Source organism: Tiliqua scincoides, chromosome 1, assembly GCF_035046505.1.
Source record: "Tiliqua scincoides isolate rTilSci1 chromosome 1, rTilSci1.hap2, whole genome shotgun sequence".
In the NCBI taxonomy this organism is placed as follows: Eukaryota; Metazoa; Chordata; class Lepidosauria; order Squamata; family Scincidae; genus Tiliqua; species Tiliqua scincoides.
Genome location: NC_089821.1, coordinates 308034013 through 308048032, shown reverse-complemented (window position 1 = coordinate 308048032; position 14020 = coordinate 308034013). Strand labels below are relative to the sequence as shown.

General features: G+C 45.0%; 1 protein-coding gene across 3 annotated transcripts in view; it reads left to right on the top strand.

Moving 5' to 3' along the window:
* Positions 1 to 11810, top strand: part of KIAA0586 (KIAA0586 ortholog) — an 86947-nt gene extending 75137 nt beyond the window's left edge. For all 3 annotated transcript variants that reach the window (XM_066612419.1, XM_066612634.1, XM_066612086.1), the window contains exon 32: positions 11485 to 11810. In XM_066612419.1, the coding sequence (XP_066468516.1) occupies positions 11485 to 11630 (146 nt within the window). In that variant the 3' untranslated portion in view covers positions 11631 to 11810. The remainder of the gene's footprint in view (positions 1 to 11484) is intronic.
* The last annotated feature ends 2210 nt before the right edge of the window (positions 11811 to 14020 follow it).

Sequence of the window (14020 nt, the reverse complement as noted above, 5' to 3'; positions counted from 1 at the left end):
TACCCAGGCTTTGCGCACTGGAGAGGACACTCTGTTCCAGAGCCAGCATTCAGAGCGCGATACCATAGTCTTCCGAGACTGAAGGATGCCAACATGACAGCTGACAAGTTACTACAGAGAGTCTCTCCGAAGGTAGTAAGCTTGACAACCCATGCTGTAGGAGAAAAGGCTTATACAGTACTCTTGAGTCTGTTAGTCTTGGGTCTGTGTTTGTTTTGCATCAAACCAAGCTCTGCAGTAAGCATACATTGTTTACATTTGCAGGTGCTTTGCTTATTTAGCAGAACTTTATTCTGCTTCCAAGACTCTGGCTTTGAAACAGCATGGAAGCCTTTGGCAACGATCATGGGAATGGAAGGAGGGGTAGGCATGGCCCTGGTCCTCAGCTGGTGGGGTAGTCAGTTTAAATTTTGTTTGCTAAAACCAAAGATCATAGCAAAAATGGAAAATTGAATACAGAAAATGAAGTCTAAGTGAGATTCCAAACAACAAATCCAGATGTACAGTACAAACTTGACTACAGGCCAAAACATCAGCAAAACATCATTCTTAATAGACCAGTTTCATACCAAGTGATCACCTTCATGAGTACGCCAGTAGACCAAATCCTAGTAGATTCCGCTGTCATCTTTTTGTTTAACATCATTTTGGCTTCTCAAGGGCACCTCTGCTTATGACACACCCATTTCATAAGAACCACCCTGTGAGATGAGACCAAGACTCGAACTAGTCTAGCATCCTTTTCCCAACAGGGACCAGTCTGCGCTTTCCTGAGAATCCATGAGCAGCGCATGAAGATGTTGGCCCTCCTAGCATCTAGTATTCAGAGATATGATGACTGAATTTGAACAGTCCGTTTTGACTGCGATCAGTAGCTACAGTAGACAGACCCACTATGGATAAACACCTTCTTGGAGGACAGGTCTAACCTGGAAAGTGTCCAGGTTGATTGTCATTCCTGTATCATGTGGCAACAAATTCTGTAATTATGTATTGTATGAAGATGTACTTTTTTGGTCCTGAATCTTCAATCAGCCAGTTAGAGAAAAAGAGGAAATTACTTTCTTGACGCCTTTTGTAGTCCTCTAGCATATCCCTTTTCAGCTATATTTTCCTAAAAGATAAAAGCTCCCAAAATTAGCCCTTCCCGACAGGGGAAAATGCTTCCCCCACTCTACCTTGATCACTTTACTTGCCCTTTGTGTGGTTTTTCCAGCTGTGCAATTTTGAGGTGGGATATTGAGAACTGTACATCCAACTGCAATGAAACCATTGATTTTTATAAAGAGTTTGGCTATACTAGCAGTTTTAGTTGCAATTCTTTTCCTAATAGTCCCTTGTCCTCTATCATTGCATTCTATTGACATTTTCACTTATCTATCCACTATGACCTCTAGATCTTTCCTGAGTTGTTGCAGTGTGGTGTAGTATATGTGTGAAGTTAGAGCTGTGTTTTAATCTAGTGTGCATTACTTTATGCTTACGTGGAGTCTTATTTGCCATTTTCTTGCCCACTCACCCAGCTTCAAGAGGTCCACTGGAAGCTCTTTGCACGTTGCTTGGACTTCCACTGTGCTGAATAACATGGTGCCATCTACAAACATGGCCATATTACTGTTCACTCCTGACTCCTTATATGGATGAATTAAATAACACTAGTCCTAATATAGATTCTAGGGGTTGACCATTTTTTATGGAGAAAACAGAACATTTCGTCCCATCATCTGCTTACTGTTTTTTAATCGGTATCCAATCTAAAACAGCCTCTTATCCCTTTCTGTTGGGAGAAAATCTTAATCTCCTCTTTTGCAGCAGAGTGTGGCATGATCCATGACGGACCTCTTATTGGCAGGTCTCTCTGATCCTGCCCCAAATGCTTGCAGATAATTTTGAAAGTGCTGGCACTTAGCCGAGCAGATAGCCTCTCATCAATCTGCTGTAAAAGCAGTCAAGGTGCAGACCTTTTCACACCATTACATTCTTTGCATTATCATAAACGTCTCTCTGACTTGCATATAAATTTAAAGAAAATTGTTTTGAAAACCATCTTGCAGGCACATTGGAAGAATTTTCATTGAAGCTTCTGGGAGAGGGGTCTTCAGAGGAGATTGTAGTGCTAGACATGGCAGGAAGCATTCTGTTCAAAGTACTGGATGGGAACCAAAAGGCCATCGATCCTCCCAGAGAAGAATGGCCATCGGGCAGGCCACAGTGGGCCATCGTCAGCAAGCAAGAATGAACACCAAGTAGCTTAGTTGAGCTGTGCATAAATGAACAAAAACCTCCACCAGCACACTTGCAAAATAATTTGGTTTGGTCTGACAGAAATGTGTCAGGTAATAATGTCACCTGCAAGAGGTCTCCTCCTTCCATTGTGGCCATTCCTTCCTAGGATCTAGGAAAAAATCTCTACTTCATCCTTAAAGTGTCTGGGGCATTCACCCCTGTGTATATATGTGTGTGTATGTGAATGAGAGAGATCCATATGGTACAGTGGCATAAAATTCAGAGGGCGGGAACTGGGAACATGAGGTATTTGGATGAAAGGGGCTACAGGCCTATGGTCAAATATGTGGTAGTAATGGGCCAGTACAGATCCAACAAAAAATGTTAAAAACCTAAATAGAAGTTGTCTGGTATGTTTAAATAACTTTAAACATGGTAGAAACATGTCATTACACCAGAGATTTTCAGACTGGGGCATGGTGATGCCCCAGCCTGGCCTCTTTGCCCTTAAGGGGTGGGGGCAGCCAGGAGGCAGAGGCACAATCCCCAGGATCTCGCTGCTCAAGGGGCTGCAGGAGCTTGGCTGCACTTACCACAGCCTCCCGGGGGTGCGGTGGGCCCTGCACGGCTGTCCGCAGGGCTCCCTAAGGCTACCAAAGTGAAAGTGGGGCGATCGCGCCCCGCCTCTGCTAAACCAGAAGCGGAGCGCGATCGCTCCACTTTCCCTTCTGACGGGGCTGCAGGGACTGGGATGCACTCACCAGTCCTTGCAGCTGCCATCCCTGGGTGTGGGGAGCCCTGCGCGAGCCTCTGCAGGGCTTCCCAGGTCAGCAGCAGTGAAAGTGGAGCGATCGCGCTCCACTTCCGGTTTTGCGGAGGCACATTGCAATCGCTCACTTTCACTGCTGCTGACCTGGGGAGCCCTGCAGAGACTCACGCAGGGCTCCCTGCACCCCCAGGACGCTGCTGCAGGGAGTGCACCCCAGTCCCTGCAGCCCCTCTGAGCGGCGCGATCCTGGGGATCACGTCGCTGCCTCCCCCTCCGCCCCCGCAAGGACTTACTGCGGGTTTCAAACTCCAGGAGAGTTTGAAAACCGCAGCATTACACTCTAGTCTGTGACCTTTGCCTCTCCAGATCCATCACCCTCAGCCATCTGTCCGTCTACTGCTCCCTCAGACAACATTGTCCTTGTTCCCCCTTATCCCTGGAACCATCTCTCATCTCCACCTCTTTCAAATCCCTCTTGAAAATGCGTCTTGTCTTTGAAGTCTTTGGTACAACCCTCTAGTTTCCATACCCTGCTAAGACTAAGGCTACATTCCTATGCTATTGTCCTAGGAGTAAGCCCCGTTGGAAGAAAATAGGACCTACTTCTGAGTAAACATTCATAAGATTATGCATACAGTGCATGTGACTGAAATAATTGCACAATCACTGCATGGCCTCCAGCACAGGTGAGGAAGCAACTGGAGGCCTCCATGGGTAAGTGAATATTTTGTCCCTTGCCATGGGTAATGTCACAGCCTGCCCTACATGGCTACTTGGATCTCTGCCAGCTATATAACTGCCGGAAGTCCAAGCAGCCGCTTGTAAGGCCACCTGGCCTGAGAGGGAGGATAGGATACGGTAGAGGAGACCTCCACCGATCTCACCCCCCCTCCCGGGCCCGATCTGCCCCCCACCTTCCTGCCACCTTTTCCTAGCCCCATCAGTCCTTCCTACTCTTTTCCCCATCCCTGCCTTCAATGCAGATCATATAATATCCTAGAGAAGTAATCTTCATGTTCATGGGGGGGTGTGTTTTGCTATGACTATCCCTAGCAGTGGACTCTGGTTTGCAAAAGACTCTCATCGGTAAATACAATCCAGATGTATTGTTGCTTCATGAAGGATGGGAAGAGAGCAGAGGAAAGAACAAAGAAGAGGAGCAGAGGGGTGATAAAAGGAAGAAAAAAAAAACCTGCTTCCCTGCTGGAAGCATATAAAAAGTGGGATTGGGGGTTGCAGGTGTGTGCTTAAAATGATGCCATCAGGGGGCACTAAGACCCTGGACCACGGCAGCATTTAAACTTTGAAGTCGGAGCCGAGCAGCCAGAACCTGGCAGCAGAAGAAACAAGTCTTCCTGCTCTTAGGAGAAGATGAATACCAAGCTAGGGATGTTTTTCCAGGTGTTCTTTCCATAGGCTGGAGCAGTTTTATTTTTGTATTAGGTTGCGAACTTGTAAAATGGGTGTTTGGGCTTTGCCCCTTCCCCCTCCACATATGTGAGGTTGGATGATGTCCAAAGACAGGCTGGAGGAATAATCTGCAGGAGAAGGTTCTGACTGTGTTTATTTCACTTACCGGCTTGGGAACAGTCAAGTGCGTTTTTAAAAGATCTGTAAGGCATTGAGCTTTTTTGGAAAATGTGGACGCGGGAAGGAAAACCAGTCAAGGTGATCTGGGCCCATGCTTGGATGGGTTGGGGGGGGAGAGACTTGGGATCCTTGCTTAATTGTGCATTACTCAGCAGCAGAGCAGCTTCTGCAAGTCATGTTCCTATAGCAATAGCACAGTCTCTTGTTTTTATATATAATTGGATGGCAGGGGAGGGGATCTTTTTGGCTGTGGGAGGATAGCTGTGCTTCTCTTTACTCCTTATTTTAAAACAGCACCTGGGCAGATCAGCCCTCCAGCACCAGAGATGGAGGTGTCAGGGTCCCCAAGAGCTTGGACTTCAGACCTGAGAAAACCTCTTCCGAAGGGGAGGAGAAGGAGCAGTATTTAAAGAGACCCTGGGGGCTTGATTACCCCTGAGACACAACCAGAGACTACCCCCCCTCCTGTGACACCCTGCCTGAATTGTGGGTCCAGTAGTAGGGAAGCCAACAGCCTTTGTTGTGGCCTCACCTCTGGCTTCTCCCTTCCAGATCACAGGAGCAGTGGTGAAGGTTGGCCCATGATATTGGGCAAGGCACTGCCCTTTGAGCAGTCCAATCATCCATCTGGTCTCCTTGGAAGGAGGAGACAAGCCCCATGTATTTTCTGGTTCTGAACCTTGAGAGGATTCAAGAAACACTGGAGCCATTAAGTACCCTATAAAATCTTCAGTCTTAGGCTGCACAGGAACGATGGCACAAGCAGAACCTTGAGAGATGACCTGGGTCATGATGCTGCTGCATTCCTTTTCCAGGATGTTGGGCCCACTGGACCACCCTGTCTGGCTGTGATGCACGCAAATATTTGCAGGTGTCATGATGTCATCATGCTGGCCACCATCTTAGTGTAGTGAAAAACAGCTGGGTGCTAAGGAAAAGTGGAGTGGAATCTTTAGGGGAATAGGAAATAAAATTAAGAGGCAGGTGGAAGTAACAGCAGCAAGCGATTTGCCAGGAAAATAGTATTCTTAGTTGTAAACATAGCTTACTTCATGTTACTGAGTAACAGAAGTAAAGGAAGAAAGCTAGAATCACAAACCTGACCTTTTTTCTTTTGAAAGTCTACAAAGTGATGTTATCTCTTTCCACCATATAGGACCAGCACTGGTTGTTTGCTTAAAAAACAAAGAGAAACTCTGTAAGGAAGGACTCCTATTTTAAGGGAGACAAGATTAAAAGGATACAACTGGGGCTATGTAACTGGGTTAGAACATTTGTGTGGCAATAGTGATCCCATGACTATGTTGCAAATTACACTTTGACCCCCACCCAGATTTTTTTCCCCTTTTGGATCTCTTTCAAAGAGAAGAGTCCAGCACCATCTTGTTGCCTTCCCAGAAGTAGGTCCAGATCCCCAAATCCTCCTCTTTAGTGGAGTGCACTATTATGTAAGCCGCTAACACATGAGTCGTATTTGGTGACTTCAGTCTACAGTTTGCATGGGCTGAACTCTCCATCCCAATGGTAGCTTTCGTCTTAATGACATGGGCACTTAAAGAAAGTGCTGCAGATATTTCCAGAGCTTGCAATTTGGTTTTCTTATGCCAGAATATGGCACTGACTTCTGATTTGTGTTTTCCATAAACTGCTCCCAGTCTCCAGCATTGTTAGAATTGATGTACTGTACTCAGGTTTTCTCCAGGTAGTTGTGGGAGTTGTGAGAGAACTTCTCAGTGTTTGTGGCTCACACACACAACGGAGTTCTGACAAGAGGTGTAGTTTAACACAAAGCAGCTGGGGGCAATTGGTTGCTGGGTCACTGGGCCCTTGGAGACTTTACAGCAGCCTCTCACCTTGGAAACTGGCCATCGTTAACCAGGCTATCCAGCCTCAACGGTGGGTTTCCATGGAAGCCTTGCATTGCCAACACACTCTTGCAAATAAAATCAATATAGGTCTGGAACAGAAAGCATTTGAAAGGCAGGACACTTTCTGGGAGAACCCTCCCTCTCTTTTTACTCAGCAGTTATCAAAGGCAGAATGTGGTAAGAGAGGAATTGGCCCTATTAGATCTGCAAAGTATACTTTGGGGTCCTTGTTAGAAAATACCAAGGCTGCTGTGGACTTTCAGCACCTCCAAGTTCAACTGCTGCAGGTGGGGACCTTAGTTCCTATGACCCTCTCCTTCCTGAGAATTTCTGTTCTTAATAAACCTAGAAACACCTGTTGGAACAGTGATGTCATGGAATTGTATGTGTTACTGCAAACATTAATAGCCAGGCTTTGAAAGCCCCAGTCTGTATAATCTGGTGGTTTTCAAATGTTCTACTTTCAGGAATCTCACAAACCTTCTTCCACGGGAGGCCTTGTGCATTGCCGAGGGTTCTGGAGCATATTCTAGCGCAGTGGCTCCCAAACCTTTTAGCATCAGAACACACCGAAAAAAAGTTTCCCATTACCAGCCACTTAAGCCTCTGTGGCTATAATGATGATTGGGCAACAGTGCTCCCCACAAGTATTGTATTGGCAACCTTCAGTCTCGAAAGACTATGGTATCGCGCTCTGAAAGGTGGTTCTGGCACAGCGTCTAGTGTGGCTGAAAAGGCCAATCCGGGAGTGACAATCCCTTCCACACCAGGAGCAAGTGCAGTCTGTCCCTGGTCTGTCTCCCTGGCTATGGGCCTTCCTTCTTTGCCTCTTAGCCTCAGACTGTTGGCAAAGTGTCTCTTCAAACTGGGAAAGGCCATGCTGCACAGCCTGCCTCCAAGCGGGCCGCTCAGAGGCCAGGGTTTCCCACTTGTTGAGGTCCATCCCTAAGGCCTTCAGATCCCTCTTGCAGATGTCCTTGTATCGCAGCTGTGGTCTACCTGTAGGGCGCTTTCCTTGCACGAATTCTCCATAGAGGAGATCCTTTGGGATCCGGCCATCATCCATTCTCACGACATGACCAAGCCAACGCAGGCGTCTCTGTTTCAGCAGTGAATACATGCTAGGGATTCCAGCACGTTCCAGGACTGTGTTGTTTGGAACTTTGTCCTGCCAGATGATGCCGAGGATGCGTCGGAGGCAGCGCATGTGGAAAGCGCTCAGTTTCCTCTCCTGTTGTGGGCGAAGAGTCCATGACTCGCTGCAGTACAGAAGTGTACTCAGGACGCAAGCTCTGTAGACCTGGATCTTGGTATGTTCCGTCAGCTTCTTGTTGGACCAGACTCTCTTTGTGAGTCTGGAAAACGTGGTAGCTGCTTTACCGATGCGCTTGTTTAGCTCGGTATCGAGAAAAAGAGTGTCGGAGATCGTTGAGCCAAGGTACACAAAGTCATGGACAACCTCCAGTTCATGCTCAGAGATTGTAATGCAGGGAGCTGAGTCCACATCCTGAACCATGACCTGTGTTTTCTTCAGGCTGATTGTCAGTCCAAAATCTTGGCAGGCCTTGCTAAAACGATCCATGAGCTGCTGGAGATCTTTGGCAGAGTGGGTAGTGACAGCTGCATCGTCGGCAAAGAGAAAGTCACGCAGACATTTCAGCTGGACTTTAGACTTTGCTCTCAGTCTGGAGAGGTTGAAGAGCTTTCCGTCTGATCTGGTCCGGAGATAGATGCCTTCTGTTGCAGTTCCAAAGGCCTGCTTCAGCAGGACAGTGAAGAAAATCCCAAACAAGGTTGGCGCAAGAACACAGCCCTGCTTCACTCTGCTTCGGATAGAGAGATGCTCTTTACACTCTCACATATCACCAGAACCAGGGGACATCCACTCAAATTGAGTGTTGGGAGAGTTAGGACAGGCAAAAGAAAATATTTCTTTACTCAGCATGTGGTTGGTCTGTGGAACTCCTTGCCACAGGATGTGGTGCTGGCGTCTAGCCTTGTTGTTGGGATCCTTCAGTCTCAGAAGACTATGGTGTCACGCTCTGAATGGTGAAGGGCTAAAAATTAAGAATGTCATGCTACCTTTGTATGAATTCTATGATATGACCACATCCAGAGTATTGTGTACAATTCCGATTGCCCCATTTCAAAAGGATATTTTAGAACTGTAAAAGATGCCCAGAAAAAAAAAAAACCAAATGAGCAAGGGATCAGAGCATCTGGCCTGTGAGAAAATGCAAGCAATTTCTAACTTTTTCATATTAATTTCCTTCCTTAGTTGCTTTGGTGGTCTCTGTTCTTTTGGTCTACTTTGTTCTTGACCTTCAGGTTTGATTTGTTATTTTGCCTTCAATTCTTGAGGTTCTACCATTTAGAAGTAGGTGAAATCTGAATGCCAGATGCAAGGGAGGGCAACGGGATGCAGGTCTCTTGTTGTCTTGTGTGCTCCCTGAGGCATCTGGTGGGACACTGAGATACAGGAAGCTGGAATAGATAGGCCTTTGGCCTGATCCAGCAGGGCTCTTCTAATGTTCTTGTGTTTCTTTTCTCTCTCATGTTTTCAATGCTACTTTTTATATTACTGTATTTATAATGTTGAAAGCCACCTTGAGCTCCCCAGTATTTGGGAGAGGGGGTGGGGAAGGCAGGGTTTAAATATTCTAAATAAATAAAATAGTTTATTTTATAGAACTGCAACCTGGACTGGCCAGGAGAAGTGATGAAAGCCTGGTAGCTTGTTTTATTCCTTTCTTTAGAAACGCTCAACACTTCCTTGAATTCGATCATAGAGCACAAAGTTCTGTTTATTTACCAGGGCCGATCAGCTTAATTAGTTGAATCCTGTTAGGGACTAGATAAATCTGAGCTGCCTTTGCATAATGATTGTGGATAATTAAACACACAAAAGGGGGGGGGGGTCAGGCCTGGCAAATATCTTCCCTTTAGAATTGAGGGGTCACTTGAGTTGCGAGCTAGTCAATGAGAGAAGGAATGTGATTAAGTTAGCTTGCCTCATTAGTAATACAGACTCCACTGGAGACTTTGGTTTCATGAAGGCATGAATCTTATAGCTTTGTTGTTTGCTCTCATGAGCCTTTTTGGGGCAGGGGACCCTGTGTCACTGTGAATGTCCTAGAAAAGCAGCAACTGCCTCCCATGAATTATAAGTTCAGGTAAAGGAAGCAGAGCTTATGATTAAGGGGTGTGTGTACCCTATACATGAACTCATAGGTGATTTGCAATTCCATCCAAAACCCAGCAGGGACTATATCTTGTATAATTAAACAGGAAGTCCAAAGATATCGTGTGTGCTCTAAATATAAATTGATTTTTATAGTCGCTGTTAGCAGAGCAAGGAGTCTGGAATTCAGCTTGTCATGTGAATACATGGAACTGCCTTATGCAGGACCAGTTGACACAAAAGAACAAACTGCGGTTAAGCTACATATTCCCAGGATTTGTGTTCATGCACATCCTCCTCCTTTCATGCGATCCAATTCCCTCCCTTGTGTTCCATTGCATCCCAATAGGTACACTATAGTTTGCAGTCTGATGCTTCTGCTTCTAAGACTTGTAGTGATGAATGAATTGCTAGAAAGATGGAATCCCTGTAAGGCAGTGGTTCTCACACTTTTAGCACTGGGACCCACTTTTTAAGAATGAGAATCTGTCAGGACCCATCGGAAGTGATGTCATGACCTGAAGTGAATCATAAAGCAGGAAAATTTTTAACAATCCTTGGCTGAAATCCTACCCACACTTACCCAGGAGTAAGTCCCCTTTACTATCATTGTTAAAAGCATAAACAGAGTAGCCTGTTCAATGTACAGGTCTGTAACAGTTCCCCAAATGCAGTCACATACCATGGTGGCATCAAGTCTAATATCATGTATGTATTGGCAACCTTCAGTCTCGAAAGACTATGGTATCGCGCTCTGAAAGGTGGTTCTGGCACAGCGTCTAGTGTGGCTGAAAAGGCCAATCCGGGAGTGACAATCCCTTCCACACCGGGAGCAAGTGCAGTCTGTCCCTGGTCTGTCTCCCTGGCTATGGGCCTTCCTTCTTTGCCTCTTAGCCTCAGACTGTTGGCCAAGTGTCTCTTCAAACTGGGAAAGGCCATGCTGCACAGCCTGCCTCCAAGCGGGCCGCTCAGAGGCCAGGGTTTCCCACTTGTTGAGGTCCATCCCTAAGGCCTTCAGATCCCTCTTGCAGATGTCCTTATAATAGTTTATTAAATAATAGTTTATTAAAAATAATAATAGTTTATTAAATATAAACTATTAAATATTGTTAACTATTATTTAATATAAAATATTAAATAATAAAAATAGTTTATTAAAAATAAACTATTGAAATGAACAGGGACCCACCTAGTGGGTCCCAACCCACAGTTTGAGAAACACTGCTGTAAGGGCATAGTCAAGAGCATCTTGTAGTTTTTAGTTGTGCCTCCTGATCATCTGTGTGGCTGAGTTTCAGTTAGAGCTGACCTGAAATGGTTCCTCGCCCCTATACTTAGCTTTGTTCCCAGAGCATTCTGGGAACAACAAAATGATGGTTGACAGCTGAAACAGGCCATAAGGAGTCTTCTCCTACCCCCCCCCCCCCCCGCACACACATGAAAAAGGTGAGGTTGTTTCATCCAACCCCTCCTTCCCAATGTAGTCAGAAGTTCTTGGCACAGAACATTTGACCCAGCTTTGTTTTCAAAAACCCATGCTTCATTTCCTATTTTTAAACTGGGCAAGAAGCTGGGCACGGGAGGAGTGGGAGAGAGCATGACTATTTGTAGTTGTTCCTACCAGTGTGGGTGGCTAACAGATGTCAGAACATACACTGTGGGAAATCTGAGTTCACAGTTTCGCTGCCTATGTCAAATACATGATTGACGTCTTTTGAACCATATGTTGAGGCTGGACACACATACAAAAATTATCTCTTGACATTTTTCCATATGTAGATGGTGGGTTTGGTGCATCTTGTATTTGTTTGGCTTGAATCACAAGTGACTGGCTTCTCTTTCTGTTTCAGGGGTGGAAACCGCACTCCCTTCAAGTTCCTTGCCTGCACCAGCCAAGATGTCGGTGATGATTCCGTCTGCAAATATAGATGACCAGTCCCAGAGCCTCAGCTCTATCCATGTGAATTCAGATTCTTCTGGGGCAGATACATTTTGAAGTGTGCATGCTTGCTTATGCGTGTGAGGGAAGAGGGAGGCATTGGCAGCTGTTTGTTTGGAAATAATTTAAGGGGCAAATGCTTGGTGTAGAAATGTCATCAACCATATGTTTTGGCATCAGATCAACTTGTTTCTTTCTTTGAAATTTTTTCTTTTTTAACCTTTCTTATGCGTGAATGTGTAAGCTGTTTTTTAATAAATTATTTTCTTTTAAAAGTATGGAATCTTTCACATGCAGTGGATTTTTTTTCTTTTAATTTAACTTACTAGTATATGTTTTAAGGAGAAGGGGAGAGAATCTCCAATGGGGTCATCCACAGAGGAACTGATTGTTAGGTACGTGTATGTGGTTCTAAGAATGAGCTTAAACCAGTGGTTCCCAATCTTTAGGAGCCTATGGATCATTGAGGCAAAAATTGGAATCATTGTGGATCCCATGCAATCCCCCCAACCCCCTGCACACAAAAAAAATACAGTTAAATTTGTAATAATGAGATTTGTTAGATTTATTATTTATAGAGAAGATTTGTGGGTTGCTGCTTCTGTTGCTGGCTGCAGCTGTGGGTGGTCTGTTCTCTGCCCTCTCTGGTGGTCCGTGTGGGAGGGCTTGCTCGGCAAGATGCTGGAAGAGATAGAAGGTGATCTAGAAGGTGATCTCTTCGCCTCCGTTTTGCTACCCTGCCTGGAATGACTCTGAAGGGGAGGGGCCGCTTGCACGCTGCACTGAGGCTCCCTACAAAACTTAATGCTTAGCACAGGTTGGGAAGCAATGAGCCAAATAATTTTGGGCATGTTTTTGCTGGTCAGTCTGTGAAAAGTGGGGAAAGGGGTCAGAGTTGGCCTGAAGACCTGGCCTCCTATTGCACATTTTCCAACACAGGAGCCATTTCTTTATTAGGCTAATGCCGCCAAATGGATGAGAATTTGCTGTTACAAAACTCATGGTTAAGGAAAACATATTTATTTATCAAGGGGATTTTCAAGGATCGCTCAAGGCGGCTTAAATAAGCAGCAAACAGAAAAATAATCTAAAAATATTTATGAAAGAAGTAGGCATAGCACAATCCAAAGCAAACAAAGCAGCAGAAAACCAAATAACCTTAGCAGCGACTGATGGAAGGCCTGCTGTGAAGCAGGCCTTCAACAAAGGATGGAAAACAAGCCTAAACTGGGGGCCAAACTTATCTCCCAGAGCAGGAAGTTCCACACTCTTGTCTCTGTGAAGTCGATAAAACAACTTATAGACTCATATGCTTTTGAAATTTTCATGCATATAACTTTAAAATTATTCACCTCAAACCTAAATGTTCAGTTTTTGAAATCCAATGTCTACCTTTCCAAATCCAAACTGTTGGTCTTTCCAATGCAAGTTTTTATAAAAATCTGACCGTTTAGGAGAGTCAATGCAGCACTCTTAAAAGTTCTGTAAGGTCTGAGTTTTGAAAATAATATGCTCATTTTATTGGTTTTAACACATGAAATACCTAGGCAATGCAGTGACAGCAACTTTGTCCGTGGTTAAACATCATTAAATAAATCAAACATGAGAGAATAATATATCTATAAACAATCTGGTAGAAGTTTACAATGCTCTGTACTTCCAGAATAACCGTAGGGCTTAGATGATATTACGCTCTTGACGCAAACACAGTAAATCAACCCTCAGTGTCAAAATCTTGCTCCAGTGAGTATAGTAGTTACAAAAGGACTGCACGAAAGGTATTGGCATAGAAGGTAATTAACAGTGCAATCCTATGTATGTCTACTCAGGAGTAAGTTCCACTGTGGTCAGTGGGGCTTACTCCTGGGAAAATATGTATAGGTTTTCAAAGTGGAAATAAGAAAGAAAAAAGGGTGGAGAGGGCAGGAACAATTGGAGTGCTGGAGATTAGAATAGTTTGATTTTAAAAAAATCTGAAACTACTCATAGACAAGCACCCCAAAAAAGCCCAGTAAATAGAAGAAATGCGATAATCCACAAATAAAAGGTAAAAAGGCAGGCCTATGACCAACATGTCAATAAAAATACAGCATAACACTAATAAAACAAAGGTAGCCAGCAAACAAAGATGGTTCAGTCTCACACAGTCCACAGTGGAAGAACTACAACTTTAATAACTAAATCCCAGAACTGCATTAGCCATTCTTACAGCGATGGCCTTTTACTCTCCCCCCCCCACCAGCCCACACCCTGCAATCTAGTGGCCACTAACTTATGAAACAAAACAGTTTTATTGTCTCTCACAACTGTAAAGAACAGGGATGTGCAGTGACTAGAGGGGCAGGTGAGGCAGAGCCTCCCCACTGAAGTCGTTTGAAAAACGCTGCCCACCATGCGAGGTGTGAAAGCACACACAACCCATGTGCTCTGCACACCTCACACCTGCT